This window comes from Lycorma delicatula, chromosome 3 (genome assembly GCF_047948215.1).
Source record: "Lycorma delicatula isolate Av1 chromosome 3, ASM4794821v1, whole genome shotgun sequence".
Lineage (NCBI taxonomy): Eukaryota > Metazoa > Arthropoda > Insecta > Hemiptera > Fulgoridae > Lycorma > Lycorma delicatula.
Window position 1 is genome coordinate 155,723,881 of NC_134457.1, and position 18,153 is coordinate 155,742,033.

Genomic DNA, 18,153 nt, shown 5'->3' on the forward strand with positions numbered 1-18,153 from the left:
CAAAATGTTTTTCGCAGTTTCTCATCTTCTGACCAAGTAGGTCCGCTGACTTCCTCTATTTGCCAAAATCTCTGCATTTGTTGATCTAGCGATTCTTTTGTAATGCAAATAAATTGTAATTAGTTGAACGGGTAAATATTCACCGCTAATGATCCATCCTAATTCAGTATTTTGAAGGACAGGAAAGCCTCCTTCACGAGTAAGTTGCTCCATACGTAGGATTTTCATAAATACTTGAGCACCTAACAATAGGTCGATTTTTTGTGGTTTGTTAAAAGTTGGGTCAGCAAGATTAAGATTTGGTGGTATATTCCATAGGTTAAAATCAACTTTAGATGAGGGCAAATTAGTAGTTATTTTTGGTAAAATATTGCAATTTAAATTCATAGCAAAATTAGAATGAAATGATTCTATATGAATAAATACACTATATTTAGATTCTGAGGCAAGGCTGTTAAATGATTTAATTGGGACTGGGTTTTTAAAACGCTTTAATTTTAATTGCTGCATTAGTTGTTCTGTTGCAAAACTAACTTGAGAGCCACTGTCAAGAAGTGCTCGACAAACTTGTAGGTTACCAGACTCATCTCGAATTTTTACGATAGCAGTGGGAAGTAAGATTTGAGGTTGTTTCTTGTGAAACGCATGATAACTGGTTTTAGGTTGGTATTCGTCTGATTTGTTGCAGACATTTTCTGGCTGCGGTATCCGTTTAGTTTTAGGTTGAGCTTCATTGAAGTGAAGGCTGGTAAGGTGCCGGGCTGCACATTTAAAACATGCTGATGTTGATTTACAATCTTTGTAAGCATGATTAGATCTTAAGCAATTAGTGCATAGATTGTTATGTTTAACTAAACTAAATCGTTCATTTGGCTGTAATGACAAATATTTAGGATATTTATAAATTAAATGAGGCTTTCTACAAATTTTACAATCTTGATTTGTCGATATATAGGACAATTTATTAGTTTTAAGCTGAGACTTTACATTTTGAACGCTTTTTATCGGTTGTGAAAACGCTTCGCCGGTCAAACAATTATTTACTAATTGTTCGGTTTGACATTTCCTCTCGAGAAATTTAATTACTTTATCCAGGCTAGGAATCTCATGTTCGTCACAAGTTGACTCAAATTTAGAACGAGTGGATTTATCGAGTCTATCAAGAATTAGTCGAGTTAATAATAATTCCTCCAATGAAATAGGTACCTTTAATGCTAGAATAGCATTTCTATTGTTAGTTACATTATTGATATGTCTTAATTCAGCTGATGTGCCTTTATTAGCTGACGACATTGTTAATAACATTTTAACATGCTTAGTGACAATTAGCTTTTTGTTGTCGTAACGATCACGTAGTGCTTTATATGAGTGGTTGAAATTAACTTCTGTAATTGGAATGTTCTGTATGAGTTCTCTAGCCTCTCCCTCGAGAGAGGCAAGGAGATAATGAAATTTATAAATGTTACTTAAAAGACGTGTTATTTATTATTAAGCCTTCGTATGTATCCTTAAAACGATACCATTTGGTATAATCACCGGAATACGATGGTATCTTTATTGCTGGTAAATGAAAATAATCTTTGTGTGATTGGTTTGATCGGACTAAAGTTTCGTTATTGTCATGGATTGTACTCAAATGCGGTTCTTGTTTGACTTGACTTAATAATCCTATGCCTAATATTATTTCAAAACGGGAAAATAAATTATCATAAAGATCTTCAAAATCGATTCTATAAGATGTATGGTCATATGTGTCTTCTATTTCTAATTTACGTTGAATGCTATTAAAATCCTTTAGAATGTCCGGTAATCTCCGGTATTTTGTATACAGTAACTGGGTATTGGAATGATTTTTGGAATCGTTTAAAAATGTGTTGATTCTGGTTAAACCACCTTTAATTGGATACCACCTTTGATTGGATCCAAACTGGATTTAAAAATCCAGTTTGGATTTTTCGTTTTTACCCATATTGATTTTATAGTAACGTTAAATTGAGTACAAAAATAAACAGTATGAAGTTAGGATTGTATTCGTAATATCTGAATATGTCCGAGCATATAAATAAAATTATAAGGTCAGTAAACTAGGAAACAAATAAATTAAATAGGTAAGGAAAGTTTGACAACATAGGAATGAAATTAATGATAGATTAGAAGGAGACAGATTGACTTAGCTGCTAAATATTACGTAAAAATCACGTACCAGACCAATTAACAGGCGACAAGAACTGCTGCAGTAGACATACCAAACTGGCGCCGACCTTCTGCAAGTGATTTCAGACTGATTGATAATGAATAAAATGCGTTGTATTGTCCTTGTTTAACGTACCAATACACTGAAATATTAAATTTAAACTGTTCACAATTACGCAATCAAAATATTAAATGTCCGTATCCGGTTCGGTTGGACCAAAATGTTTGACTAAATTTGGATGTTTCACAATTCGAATAGCGTGAAATAAATGCTCATAATTCAGTCAAGAATCATATTTATTAAAACAATGAGTGGACTGTAAAAAGATTAAAATACGAATTTATACATGTTCATAAAGAGACTTGCGTGAAATTGAAAATAAGTTACATAAAAACTACAACAAATGAGATATAAAATTGTTAATGATGCCGCAAGACGGGCGAGTTGCGTACACGGATGATATTGCGCGACGACTGACGGTCCAGCTAGTCTTGCGTGTATACCCCCACTACTTGAGTAACAGTATGAGCGCAAACAGTCAGGGATGGTCAAAATAGAATTTCCATTGAAATCTGAAAACCAAAATTTTTTGTGATTACAGTACTTCCTTGTGCAAGAAAGTAAAAAATCAAACACAAGCAAAAACACTCAGACTATGTGAAAGATAACTTAGATTTTAGCCTCTTATTATGGTTTAAGGTGAAAAGAAGTGAAAATGTACCTATCAGCGGTCCAGTTTTAAAAATGCAGGCTGAAGAATTCACTATAAATCTCAGCTATGTAGATTTCATTTGTAGCAGCGGATGGTTAGACCATTTTAAAAACAAGACATCAGATTGTTTTTTCAAAAATTAATTGGGAAGCTAACAGCATAGACAGTTCAATTGTGGGCAGTTGGATGAATGATATTTGGCTACTTATTAAATTGGGTTATAATGAAGAGGACATTTTTAATGTCAATGAAACTGACTTGTTTAATTATAAACAAAAAAATGACATAACTTTTAAATTTAAATGTGAAAAATTTATTAGTGGGAAACAGTCAAACACAATTTTGTTATGCTCAAATTCGACTGGGATAGAAAAACAGAAACTTTTAGTAATAGGGAAATCATGAAATCCAAGATTTTTTAAGAATGTAAAAAAATTTTGATTACATGTCTAATTTTAAAGCATGGATGACATCAATGTTTTTCGAACAACAAATTCATAAATGGGATTTGGAATTGCAAAAAAAAAAAATATCAGCTATATTACTAACTTATGAAATCAAATTTTCAATGTGACAGTAAATTCAAGAAAGATAAATCGACTTTATAGCCTGAATAACACTGTTATTGCTTTTTTTATTTTATTAATTTTTTTCAATTTTATTTTTCTTTAATACAATACTATTTGTTGTATCATTGCACTTTGTGAGGTAGCCAACATGCTTTGTACTTGTAATTCCTTCATTTTCATATGGTAAGTGTTAGTAATAAAATCAAATTTCTTGAACTTGTATTTGTTTTTTATTGGGCTATTTTACATTAATTTTCTTAGAATTAAATTCTCTACAAGTTTTAATAAATTGTATGCATTTATTACTAATTGAAGAGAATTTTGATTACAAACAAAAAAAAACACATGTTTTTAGACAGAAATGTTTTTTGTTTTACATTGGATATTGTAAAAAACTATTGGAGATATGGTTCTGAAACCTATTTTATTCAATTTGTCAGGTCAAAAACCATAAGAAAAGTTTACCCCTTAATTTGGGTTTCTAGAATTTCAGTTTGGCTTTATGTCATTCTTTGCCATGGAATCGGGATGAAATCTTTTGCTAGCTGTATTCGCTAACGGAGCTTTTTCCACAGATTTATATGAATCTTTTTCATTATTTTCACTAATAGAATGAGCTCAGATAGCCTTGGTAACACTATGTGAATCATTCCGTACATATCATCATATTTATTACTAGTCATCTTTAAGACTGATTTAATTTTTATCAATTGTTACAATACTAGGTCACAATAGGGAAGTGTCCTTGCCATCTTATTAGCGATTTAGGAGTGTGGACAGTTCCATTTCTAATTATTGGAATATATTAAAAACTGATGTTTTATCTTGCAAACAAAAAAAAAAATTAATTAAAGATTAGTTTTTAAACACTAAAAGTAAAGATATATATTCTTTATCATTAATTTACATTATTTTGATTAATAAACACCAGTTATCAAGTTCATGGCCAGAAATGATGTTTGCGGTTTATAATTAAAAGTGTACATTAACAAAATGTTTAAAAAAAAAACTTTTTTTGTAAAAATACTATGTTGCATTTTGTTTGCATATAACTAGAACATTGCAATAAATTTAACAGTATAAAAAACATAAAAACAGCTTGGAAATAACTAAAATTTAAACATAAGAAAAGTAGTCAATTATTAACTTTCAGATAATAAATATTTACATTATTGAAATGAAAATAAATCATGAAAACTATCATAATCATTTATCATATTATTTATACAGATTAAATGTTTTATCAGTACCTTTTAGTCTTTACATTTTGTTTAATGACACTGTCTCGTGACTAGTTGGCTAGTACTTTTAAAACTGATTGCTGAATTTTAATTGTGCTATATTATTGTTTTTTTAATGAAGATGCTATATCATCATGCACAAATACAAATAGTATTCTGTCATCTCTGCAGATCTGTACATCATAGTTCCCCTTGCTTTTCTGTCTTCTGCTGTCTTTCTTTCATCCATGTTTTCTCATTGTAATATTTAGCAGTTGACATCATCAGTGTCTTTTCCAATTTTATCTTTGAATATTATTTTGAGGTATCTATCAGAATGTGTTTTCATTATATCCAGTTTCTTCTTTATTTTAATAAGTTTCAATATGCTTCTCTCTTCACCACTTCAATTCAGTACTCACTTATTCCACACTTTCTAATCATCTTTTTTACAGTCTCTTCTGTAACAACATACAACATATACTCGTACTTTTTTGAGATTTTTCTTCAGTACTCTGGTCTTTCATGCAGTTTCCCTCTATGTTTTGGTATTTTATAATTCTTTTTCCTCTATTCTTTATCTGTGCACAGTAATCCTCATATTGTTAAAAGATTCCTCGGCTATGTAAATCCTAATTTTAACATCTGAGCTGCAGATGTAATAATATTGCAATTTTTTAGTTTATTTTTGTTTATTAACATATTTATTCATTTTAATCTCTGATAGTAAGTCGTATGCCACACAATAAACTTTTTTTATAGGTTTTATTTTCTTCTGAAATTTTTTACTGAATACCTTTGAACTTATTTGATTGATGGTCTTTTTGTAACTTGTTAATTTAAAAACATTTCGTAAAAACAAAGGAAAGTGAAAAATAATGCTAAAAATTATAAGTTTTGACAGTGGTTCCCAAACTTTTCCAAGTCATCATGCCCTTTCCGAGTCATGGCGCCCTTTTTCAATTAAAATTTTTCTATGGCACCCTACCCTAAGTAAGAGATAGAGATATAAATAAAACTCTTAAATTTTCATTATTTTTTTTTACTTTATTAACATTAAATTAATAATTATAAATCTCTTGGTTCATTTAATTATGAAGCTTTTATAATATTTCATTGTATTCCTGTGAAGAGGCCGCAGCTTCCCAGGGTGCCTCGGTGTACAGTTTGGGAATCATTGATGTAAGGGAAAGTATGCTAATTGGATTAAATTTTGCATGCGTTTTCTTTTTACAGATTTTGACCCCTGCAAATCAAAAAACAATTTCAGGATTAAAAAATTCCAAGATGTATTTACATATGAGCTCTATTTAAAAATTAGCATTCTCTCACAGAATAAATTTTTATCAAATGTTTTTATAGTTCATTAATGAAAATAACTGATAAAAAATTATTGAGCGATGAGCTCATTTTCATTTAATAGGAGTGTTAATGAGCAAAACTTTTGTTAATGGTCTCCCACGAAAGCCGCACATACAGGATTTCATGAGAAACTGCTTTATAGTTATTAAGTTTGTACGGTGCACAATCTATTCCTTAGTTATTATTGAATCTATATTATTGTCAAAAGTCACTGCAGTGTGGTATGTTTTCATGCTAGAAATTCTTTTTAGATTCTGAAATTATTCAGTAAATAAGAAATAATTTTTAACTAGATGTATATCACACAAGTTCTCCCTAGTCATGTTATTCTTGTTGTGAGAACACCATGGGCAGCCAGGTCACTGATCTTTTAGCATGCGCTATCTTTTTCTGGAGATGTTTGAAAAATACTTACACAATGGTTAGAATGCACCAGCACCCTACACAGTTCAGGAGTTAAAATATTAAATTCTGCTAGAAGTTGATTCTTGTTGAAATCTTAAAAATACCAATAAATGAGCCTCTCAACAGACACCTAAAGCAAACTGTTGATCAGCTGCAGGATGTTAATCTTAAGGAAGAGGATGTTGCTAATATAATTAAGAAGTGCTTCGATTTATTAAATTTGTTCATTTGTTTAAAATTTATTGAATGAAAGAATTTACTGTTTATTGTGCGTATAGTAACCATGAGGTTGTAGATGACCTTAACCAAGAAAGTTACTCCCAAAAATGGTTCAGAAATTATAAAGAATAATGAACATTCCATGTCCGGCTTGCTTCTGTCGTAAGCTTCTTTACAGTGGAACACATTGTTGTATGTGAAACCCTGAGATGATTTAGTCCTAATGATGTTTAGTTCTATAATTGACACACCATTATTCTGTTTACTACAGTCAGGCCATACATTGAACATCATTCTGTTAAGAGAATTCTGCAAGTTCTACTTATACTTGTCATAGTCATAGAAAAAATATTACACATAGGGAAAGCAACAAGTTGATATTTTTCCTCTGTAGAAAATGCGCATTACACTATGTCCACTAAGTAGTAGTATTATTCATTATGTATTTAATTTGTACTTATTCTCCATGCGTTTTATTGTTTATAGGTTGATATAATTCTAATATAAATGAAATGGAATGTTTTTTTTTTATTTTTATTAAAAAATTGATAATTTTATTATTAATAGTTTTGCATAACAATTAAAAATATATATTCAATCTCATTTTACATTTTTAAATAGTGAATAGTTAAAAGTGGAAACATAATTTTTGGGATTGGAGCTCTCCATCCCACCCTGCTTAATCCCATCCCACACATAATATTATGGTTCTACCATTTCAGTTTTTCTTTTTATTTAATGTTAGTCTGACCTTTGTTTAATTTCTTCTTTCTATAATATTTCAGTCAGCCATTTTCCGTGTTGTGTATTATGTTATTGTTTGTGTTTCCTCTATTTCCTTCTTGGTGTTTATGTAGTAAATGCTTTTCTTATTTCTTGTTGATTGTATTTAAGAACAAATGATCTACTTTGTAGATCACCTACTACATTAATACCAAAATTTGTTTTATTTGAAATTATTTTTTTCATCTCTTTTCACCCTTCTTTTTTTTTTGCTGTCGTATATTGCTTGTGATAAGCTGTTGAAAATTGTGATCAAAATAAAGGTTTAATGAAATAGTCTTTTATTAATAGAAGTATCTTCAAAAATCAGTATTGATAATAAATAAACTATTACTCTTCTTTTACAGAAAATCATGAAATCTCATTAGAATAAATATCTTATGTTACAGAACCTCACATTCCAGTGAGTTTTGCACATGATCAGTCTTAGGTTTGCATTTGAAGTAAATTTAAAAAAAGTAAAGGTAAAATCCAATGAATAAGAAAATTATATCCAGAATGTTATGTTGATTAGAATGTAAATAAAAAATATAAGCTACCTCAATTGACTGTTGAAAGATTTAAAAAAAATAAATAAAAACATTCAAAATTTGAATTTGGATATAAGTGTAAATTATTATCTCATGTTTAATGAACTCTTGCTTGCCTACTAATAAGAAGTGAATTGTTATCAGGAAACAGGTAAAATTTTACAAAAAGAATAAGATGCAATCAGTTAATGGACTCTAAGAATGATTTCACCATTATGACTGAGTCAAAATTATTGAATACAGTTAATATCCAATCTGAGGAAACCACCTATTAGCAAGAATACATATTAAAATGAGTCAAAAGTATGCTGAAGTGAATCCGTGAAATTATTAAAGCTAGGGGCTTGTTAATAATTTTGCTCCTAAGCAGTAGTAGTCTGTCAAGGCTGACAGACATTTTTCTCATTAGACTACTTTTAGCTGCATAACTTTCCTTCCCATGCAGCCGTGAGTTGTAGCACCATCTCGATGATGGTAGTTCTTGTGATATAGTAAATGTCACATGGGACTCTGCAGTGGAGCTGAGTGGGAGTAAGAGGTCTGTCCTCTTCTCCATGTTAGACCAGACCAGAGTCCGTAGTTATAATTTAACTAAGGTTTAAATTATCAAGTTGAGTTTCACCTAGGGAAGGAAATAGGTATAAATTTTGTTGTAAACTATCAAGTTGAGTTTCACCAAGTGAACTAGGTATAAATTTTGTTATTGCGAACATTTTCTTGTGGTATGTTTTATAATTTTGAATTTGCCTCGATTCATGAAACATTTACTCACTAGTAGTGCACTTAAATTGTAGATCTAGGCATGGGGTTCGTGCTTCTGCGAACTCGGTTAGCTAGTTCAGAGGGCAACGAAGTAGGACAGTCAAGATGCCCGAAAGAAGCCTATAGCGAAGGTGATTGGCTGAGTTAAGATTCACTGATGTAAATATCTACTGAGGTATTTACATCGGTGGCATCCCAACCGAGGCCTGGCTAATTACTGTGAGGTGTAATCAGCTAGAGGGTCAAAAGAAGACCTCTGTTAAAACTCATCAGGGCTATGATCAGGGGGGGGGGGTGATGGCTGGAATTGTTACAAGGCTTTCCCTACAGGAGTTGGGATGCATAACCTTCCCTGCTTCACTGGAAAAATTATGTGACTGCTGGATTTTATCATTGAAAATCACCTTAGAATTTCTTATTTCATAAAGAAACAAGAGAATGAATTAAAACTTATAAAAATTAAATATTTACTGCAAAATTGAAATAATTTAAGGGGAATAAAAAAATTAAGTAGAAATTATTTGATCATATTAAAATTATTTGGTATGATGGTTGCAACAGTTAGTGCTACTTAAGATTTATAAATTAAAGAATTATAATAATATGTATAAGTATATAAAAAAGTACATATATTAAAACAATATTTTAAATAATGAATTAATAAAATTATTACTTTGGACTAGATTTGAATACTTCAGGGAATGGATGGAAATTTAGTTTTAGTTGAATAAACAGCTAAAGGCTTATAAAAAGTTCTGATGTTACATAATTTTGTGGTATTTAAAAAAATAATTTTTTTAATAAGGCTTATATTTATGTACTACATCCTGCAAAATGTAAAAAAAAAATATTAAAAGTATTACGAATATACTAATTGTAGTTTTAATCTTGTGGCCTTAATTTACTTCCCATGATATAATATTTACAGTAAGTCAATGTTTGCTGTTAATTATGCCCTTGGTTTTATTTAAGATAAGTTATAATTACTTGTTCAATTAACTTGCTCATACCATGAATATTAAATTAAATAAATAAACATGCAACTTTACTTGTTCATTTAATCCTTGAAGTGAAAAAAATATTTGAAGTTTACTTATAGTTTTAGCATTTACTTTTTACGTGTTTTATATATTTGCAATAAAATTTTTTTTAGACATAGAATTTAAAAAAAAAATGCAGTAATTAGGAAAGTTGAAAAGGGGCTTTGAAGAATTTTTTATATTTTATTCTTGCTATTAACAAGAGCTGATCATATTGGTTGTCTCAGTTGTATTAAGTAATTTTTTTAATTTATATTTTATAAGTAGTGTACATCAGAAAATTCTAGTAGTGTCTTGTAATATTATGATATTGAATGCCATTCTTGATTTACATTGGATAAGATCCCATTTCTGATTTGTTATGCAGACAGTACAGACATAGTATATTTTTTCACTGGATTAGGAAACATTTTACTCAGCTTTTTCCTGTTAACTTCCAACTTTGCCATTAAAATGTATGTAATTATTATGATAATATTTTAGTATTTATTTAAATGTGGTTTAGTAAGTTTTTAAAAACATCCATTAACTTCTGTGGTATCTATAACATATTATAATTTATGAACAAATTTTAATGCTGAGATAAACACATTTCTTTGTGTTATAATTAGTTTTCATGATAAAATTTTTATTTTGTAGGTTACTGATGCAGATTCTGGAGTAGGTAGTCAAAAGAGTGGTACAGATTTAGAAACACCAGGCATTGAACATTTAGATGAAAGTCCAAGTGCAAAAAATAAACTTCGCAATTCTACTATAAAGGTAAGTTTTCAATTAGATTTATGTTATGAGAATAATTCAAGGATTTATTAATATCAGCTTTTATATTTAAGTAATACAACTTATTTTTACAAATATTCTAACTATTATATATATTCATTCATGTTTGTTTTAGTCTTCTTTGGACTGCAGGCAACTCGTTGCTTGATTCAGTTTGTTCTTTGCTTCCCAGGCCTTTTTCATCTTTTAATCATGATTCCTTTTTTATTCTTCAGTCTACTTGGCTGTCCTTGGTTTGTGATCTTTGTCTTTGAAAATCTTAATTTTGTCAATATTTTCATGAATTCATCTCTGTTTTGTTTGATGTCTTCTATAATCTTCATTTCCTCCTGTCCTTGTGTTTTCTTTAACCTAGTTGGTTGTTGCTTTCATCTGCTGAAAGGTGGTTGAAGATTCTTTTGGTCAGTCTGTCATTGTCCATTCTTTTGAGGTGTCCATAGAATTCTGCACGTCTCTTCCACACGGTGTCTGTGAAGGTCTTTATATATTTGTAAAAGAGCTACAATAATATATAATTGTAAGATATATTTGAATATATCTTTGTCCGTATTTTCCAGGTGCCATATTCTGTTTTCCTTGATCCTAATATTTTCCTTAGTAATTACCTTTCAATTTTCTCAATTTCTTGTATTTATCCTTTCTTGTTGAATGTAGCTCTTCCAGTTTGATGACCATGTTTTAATGTCTGATTTTGGGTTTGTAGGATATGCTGCATTTTTTTTGTTGGACCTCATAATTCCATTTGCTCATTCCAATTGTTAATGCTTTCTACATTTTCTGTTTAATTCAGTTCATTGGATTGTATTTATTCTCCCAAGTACTTTAAAGTTTTCTATTCTTTTGATGTTGCTATACTTCATCTCTATATACTTTTCCTTTTGGTGTTTAGTTCCAATGTATTTTGTTTTTTTGTAAGAGATTTTTAGGCTGGTTTTTCTAGTGATTTTTGCAGTTTCTAATACATTATTTACATTACTTCCTTGTTCTGCAGTAGTTAGGCAATATTTGTGATCTAAATACATTGTGTTCCTGTTTTTAATATATATATATATATATATATAAAGACCCATTTTGACAAATTTTTTTTGAGGAGGAAGTCTGGTGGTCTCATTGTAAGTTGTTTCCATTTACCTCAGGTGGAACTTTTTTTAAACAAAATATTGCAAATTGAAGAGTACAGATGTTTCTGAATTCAACATAGCCTTTCAATTTAAAGAGTAATTTTTTTTCTTTTAATTTCTTTCTTCAATTTAATGAATCATTGAAAAAATTATTCTTTAATTTTTAGTGCACTTTTATTTGAAGTCGTTTCCAGAAAAATTGTATAAGACCTGATTCAAATTACAATCTGTAACTTTTATTACGTGTAGGTTGGATCATTTGAAAATTGTTAGCTGGGAAAATATAGATTATTGAAATCATAGTTAATCATTTACTTTTTGTGTAAATTTTAATAAAACTTATACTGTTGTTAAATGATAAGAAAAATGTAAGTGATAGAAATAGTACAAAAAGGGATTAATGGGCTTGTTTTTCTCTGATGTGTTAAACATTAAGATTTGAAAGACCCATATAGAAGGGATATGTACACATATGTTTCAGTTTATATGTGTAAATTTTAGCAACCAGTATTAATCAACAATATTAATTTTCTAAATATTAATTTTATTCTGATTGTGAGGTCCGTCATATTTTCATAATTAAAGTATTGGGGTGGCCCTAGACCTGATTAGTATACTAAATTTTTGCTTTCTGAAAAATAGAAGTTGAAAAATAATCATTAGAACATCAAAATATTTAGTTTTACGCTATTTAAAGATTGGGAAATAATATCAATTCTTAATTAATTGGGATAGGTTTACAGGGGTTTCAAGGGATATGTTACTGGGTTTCATAGGTTACAACGGTCCCATGAAACCCTGGTAAAATAATTTACAAAGCTTAGTCTCACTGATAATTACAGTATATCTGAGTTTTTTTTATTACAAATAATTAAAAATTTACATTTAAAGGTTGGACCTTTACCCACTTTTAACAAGCATTTTTTGTTTTGAAATTAATATTAAATATGCAGATCAATCAGTTAATACTAAATTTTTATTTATTTAAAAATATGATAATTATTTTTTATAGTTTTTGCAGTTGTTTACTTTCATTTATTTTTAATTTTATTCATTTATTGTTAATAAAAATAACTTATTACAGAATTTTTGTATCAGTTAAAACCTCTTTTTTCAACTTTATTTAATGTGTGCGTTATTTTAAATTGTGAATAGCACTATATATTTTAGTTTAAAAACAACTAGGATGTACCTAAATAATATCATCCAACTTTACTTTTGTTTATGTTAGTCATACTTTAGTTTATGTAAGTATAATTTTCTTTTATTTCTTTACATAAGTTATAAATATAATTTTATTAAAAAAAAGAATTAACTTTTTTAAAAAGTTGTCAGACATTTATATGAATTCTACAAAAGAAATACTAACATGAATATGAAACCTTTAATTCTTAATTAGGTGATTTCTAAAGTAAGTAAAAAACTGTTCTCCTTCATACATAATAGTATTCAAGAATTTAATTATGAGTAATTGTTTGTTTTAATTATGAATAATTACATTTCCTAGTTCTTGTAGCTTCATGTTCCATTTGAGGAAATTACTTTTTACATAATTTAATCTTTACCCCCAGGCTTCAGAATTAAAGGAAACATTGGGGTTAATTGCATACTTGTTCACCTATATCCAGATAGATTCAGTTGATTTAAATCCAAATGGTATGCTGTTTGTTATACTTAATGTTTGCACTGGCAAACATCATGCCAGTGCAAACACACTGCATAAGCAGTGCATGAGCACTGTAGTCGTAGTAATTATGATTGTTTGATTTTTCCTTCTTTCTGCCTAACATTTTATGTTATACATCAGGAGATCTATCATTAAACTTTTTTTATATCTTACTCTGTCTTAGGGAAAATTTCAGCTGTACTGGCTAATAGTATTAATACAGTGAAGAAAAACTAAAAATACTAAATAAGTAGAAAAACCAAAAATAATGAAAATTAGTCTTTATTAAACTGGTTAATTGACTTAAACTTGATGTACTAAAGAAAATTTAAACAGACAATAAGCACTTCTTTAGTAACTATAATAAATCTAACAAAAGTTTTAAATGTCAAGAAAAAAGTTTTGAACTGTGGTGTATTCACTCTAAACAAATGAATACACCTTAGAGTTCAGTGATTTAAAAGAATTAAATATTAAAAAAAAAACTTTTATTATAAACATAGCATGTCTATAATTTGTATATTGTTAATAATTAATTATTTAAGACACATTAACACTTTTTAAATATTTTGTGTCTTATAGATAAACAATGGCAAGATTTTTTTTTGCAAAAAAAGCACTTTAAAATTTTATTTGTGTAATAGTACCAAAATCTGAGCCAACTGGTTTTATTATTAATTTTAGTGCCATTTTAGCAACAGATTTGCAACGTATGGGTAAAGTAAATTAATAAATAATAAAAATATTGCATAAAAGAAAGAAGATTAATACATATGTTAATGTTAAAGACAAAAGTTTAGCTGGATAAAATGTAGGGTAGTTGGTCTTGACTATTGTAATTGCCAGCAAACTCTAACTGCGACTAGCACCACACTTAAAAGAAGACATAAAGTTAGACAAAGTAAAGTGAAAGGTATAATATCATATTTCACTCATTGATTCAGTCATTGTTATTTTTTTTATTATTCATTAAACATTTACATCATTTTGTGAAAATAAATTTCTTCCAAGCCAATCAGTTTAATTCATGTGTGTGATGGATGACATTCACTGGTTGACCTATATTATTCCTGTAATACATTCATTTTTGTTGTCCACTTCCGTCTGCTTGATTCATTAATTTATAAAAGAACTTTAAAAATGTGGGCCTAGTAATTGTATCAGTGCTCTACTGTAACCACTGAGACAAACAGTACTTTGTCTCATTACTTAGGGGTAATTTCAGAAACCTCATTTAATAAAAAAACATTAACACCTTTTTAATATTGTGTGTCTTATAGATAAACATTAACACTATCTGTTATAGTCATTTAAAAAAAACTCTGATGACAATTTTATTTTATATATATATATATATATATATATATATATAAATAACATAATACATATATATATATATATATATATATATAGACAATCTTATGTAAGTTACTTAAAACTGGGTTAATGTTTCAAAAGTTTGTTAAATTTATTTTTATTATACAAATCTACTTTACAGAAATCAAGACCAATGGAAATGGTATTTACTAGCAATCAAAAGAAGACATTTGAACTGAGGGAATTGAATGATGCGATAGAAGTGACTGAGATAGTGCCATTACAACTGCCACCAAAGCCCAATCATAGGACACAACAAAGTGGTATTGTTATGGAAAGAACAGTTGCTTATCAACAAGCCCTTAGAGATCATTCGTCACATGTTGATCAACAGATTATTTTTTCATCTGATGAAGATGAGTGTTTTGATGAAAGTTTTGGTGATGAACCTTGTGGTGAAGAAAAGCAGCACAGGTAATAGTAGCAGTGTGGATAAATTTTACTATTTCTTGTTTACTTTGTTCAATTGTGTTTTTTTAATTTATTAATAAGCAGTGCTGAAGCTAGGGTCTTAATATTTCACTAAATTTATTTTGCATACTGCCTTCTTTAAATATTCTTTGTAGGTCATTTACCTCTATTTTAAATGACTCAGGTATCTTTGGACTCAATTAGATTATAAACTTCATTTAAAAATGTAATTTACATTAGAGATCCTTTATTTAATATATTTTGTGTAATTAAAATTATCATTACAAAAGATGCTGAAATTTTCATTTAATTTCCATTTTGTCATAGACAAATCTAGCAATGACAGATGTTTGCAGGTACTTGTTTAGTACATGGATTGGAGTGACCTTTTATAATGTTATGTTTTTTTTTTTTTAATTCTGAACTGTTCTAGTATAATCTGCTTTTAAGATAGTTCCACAAAAATATATCTGGGGAAGAGATGATAATCTGGATGATTATCACTACACACAAATATGGTAGGTACAAAGTGAGGAGATGTGGTTAATCAGACAAAAGTTATAAAACTTTTGTCACATGAACCAAGATTTCATGCAATATGTGAAGGTTACTGGTAGCCCAAATATAAGTGCCTGGTTATTAATATATCCATTTAAATAAAACAAGCTTCATTACTAAAAAACAAAAAAAGTGTGCTTAAGCTGATTAATCACTTTGTTGTGAGTGAATCCAAAGTCACCCAGGCATAACATACCTGTTTGGTAGATTCTAGGATTATTCTGAAGATATTCAGGATGAAAGTGTTGCACAGGAAGATACATTTCCTTGAAATAGAAGCATCAGAAAAATTTTTATAAAATAACTCTATATATAATAATTCTGCTATGAAATAAAATTATAACTACAACAGCAATTATTAATTAGAGATTACAACTCTAATCCTGCAAAATGTAGTTCTATTTTATATCAGCACATATGGTATGTTTGGGTTATGAAATCACCATCATAGTACAATTATCAGAGGTAGCAACAATACTCAGCAGTTATTGTTAGTGTTATAACAAACAGTTTCAAAATTTACTGTTTGATATTTGAATCACTGTGCACATGCGCGCGCACACACACATATATAAACATATATGTATACTTATATAATTAAGCACCAATGAGTATACTTGCAGTAACAGTTTTAATATTTGTTTAACTCAATACCCTAAATAATTATTTTTATTAATCTTAACAATAAGTAATTGTAATAACTAAAGAAGTAAAACTATATGTTCAATGTTAAAAATGTGTATTCTTTTATTCCTTGTCAGCAATGAATAAAAGGGTATAAATGAATTGAATATAAAATATTTGTTACATTTCCTTTTCAAGGTTGAAGAAAATTTGAAGTGATACAGTAACTTCTATTTGGTTTATGAACACCTTTACACTTAAAAATGTAATTAATATTATTTATCATGTTATCCTTGGATTAAAGGTGTAAAATCAAATTAGCATGATTATATATATATGCCAGTATATTATAAGATTTGATGCTTCATATAGTTGTCTCTAAAATTTGATAAGTTTCTATAATTGGATTTACAAAAAAGTTAATACCCAAAATATGTCTATTATAGGTTTGATTTATACAGGACTTACTCCAATGCAGTAAAACAATTATTCTTTATGATATTTTTAATTAAAGTTTACAAAATTTTAAAGTTAATTTATAACGATTTTAGTAATATATTTTTTTTAATAAAGTAATATAAAAAGAAAGAAGAAATTTTTTTAAACTTTCCTCGTTTTTAATTTAAATTTATTGAATTAATTTTTCAAGGATTTAAAAAAAAAATTCTTTTTTTTTTTTTTTATTAATTGAAGGGATCGCATGTTAAGTGAGAAGAATGAAAAAGGTTGTATTGGTGCGGGTGAAAGTGAAGCAGAAGAATTGTGGGGTGGTGTTGGTGAAGCAATGATTTGTGATGATGATCTATCTGCTCCTTCTAATGCAGATAATAATCAAGGTAAATTTACTATAAAAAATTTACATTAATATTTTCACAGGACTAGATGAATTTTAAATAATGAATGATTATTTAGTTTACTGAAACATTGTTTTGGAAAAATTTACACCTGTTCTTAGCTAGAACAAAAGTAGATGATTGCGAATTTAAAAAAAATTTTAAATCAGATGCCCAGGAATTGAACTTTGAATCTTTAATTCTATTATTTGTTGCTCTAATATTATATATTATAGCAACAAATAAGTTGTTTTTGATTGCATTACTTCATGCATATATTGGATGATATTCAATATATGTATATATTCATTATGTTTATGGGGGGTAAAGTTCATATAGTTCTTCTAATAGATTTTCAGTAGTAAAAGGATTTAGTCAAATTGATAAGAGAAGTTAGAACAATCACTTTATTAAATCCAGAATTCTTGTACTTTATTAAAAGAATCCAGAATTCTTTGTAGTTTACTTGTAATTAAATATATATTATTCTTATTTAATTAAACTCATTTATGGAAAAACAATGATAATTATGTCTTAAAAAGCTGTTCTCATTTTTTTTACTTTTTTATTTTAGATTATTTTAAACTTAGTTTTTAAAAAATTGCCTTTTGCACATAATTAATGTTTTACTAATTTATGTATTTAATTATTTAGTTTCATATGTATTTGTTAGTAGCTCTTAATTTAATCTTTTATCCCTACTTTAATTTATTTTTTCAATTTTCTATGTTGAGTACTGTTTATATTCTATTGAGTACAATAAGTTTGACAACGGAGATTTTTAGAAACGTATCAACATGTAATTAAAAAATGAAGCTAAGAAAGGTATATAGTACTCAACATAGAAATTATAGTGTTTTTGACTAAAAATATAATAATAATAATAATATAAAAAATGTTGTTATTAAGATAATAATTATCTTAATTGTATTTCTAAATTTTACAAAGAAGGATCTGTGAAAGTGTTTTCTTGGCTGATTACATTAT

General features: G+C 28.2%; 1 protein-coding gene across 8 annotated transcripts in view; it reads left to right on the plus strand.

The window, feature by feature from the left end:
• The window catches only part of LOC142322131 (uncharacterized), a 391,713-nt gene that overhangs the window by 158,933 nt on the left and 214,627 nt on the right, over positions 1–18,153 (plus strand). For all 8 annotated transcript variants that reach the window (XR_012755782.1, XR_012755784.1, XR_012755783.1 and 5 more), the window contains 3 exons: positions 10,436–10,558; positions 14,862–15,154; positions 17,027–17,169. Coding sequence is in view for 5 of the 8 variants with exons in the window: in XM_075360849.1 (XP_075216964.1) it covers positions 10,436–10,558; positions 14,862–15,154; positions 17,027–17,169 (559 nt within the window). In the remaining 3 variants the exon portion in view is untranslated. The remainder of the gene's footprint in view (positions 1–10,435; positions 10,559–14,861; positions 15,155–17,026; positions 17,170–18,153) is intronic.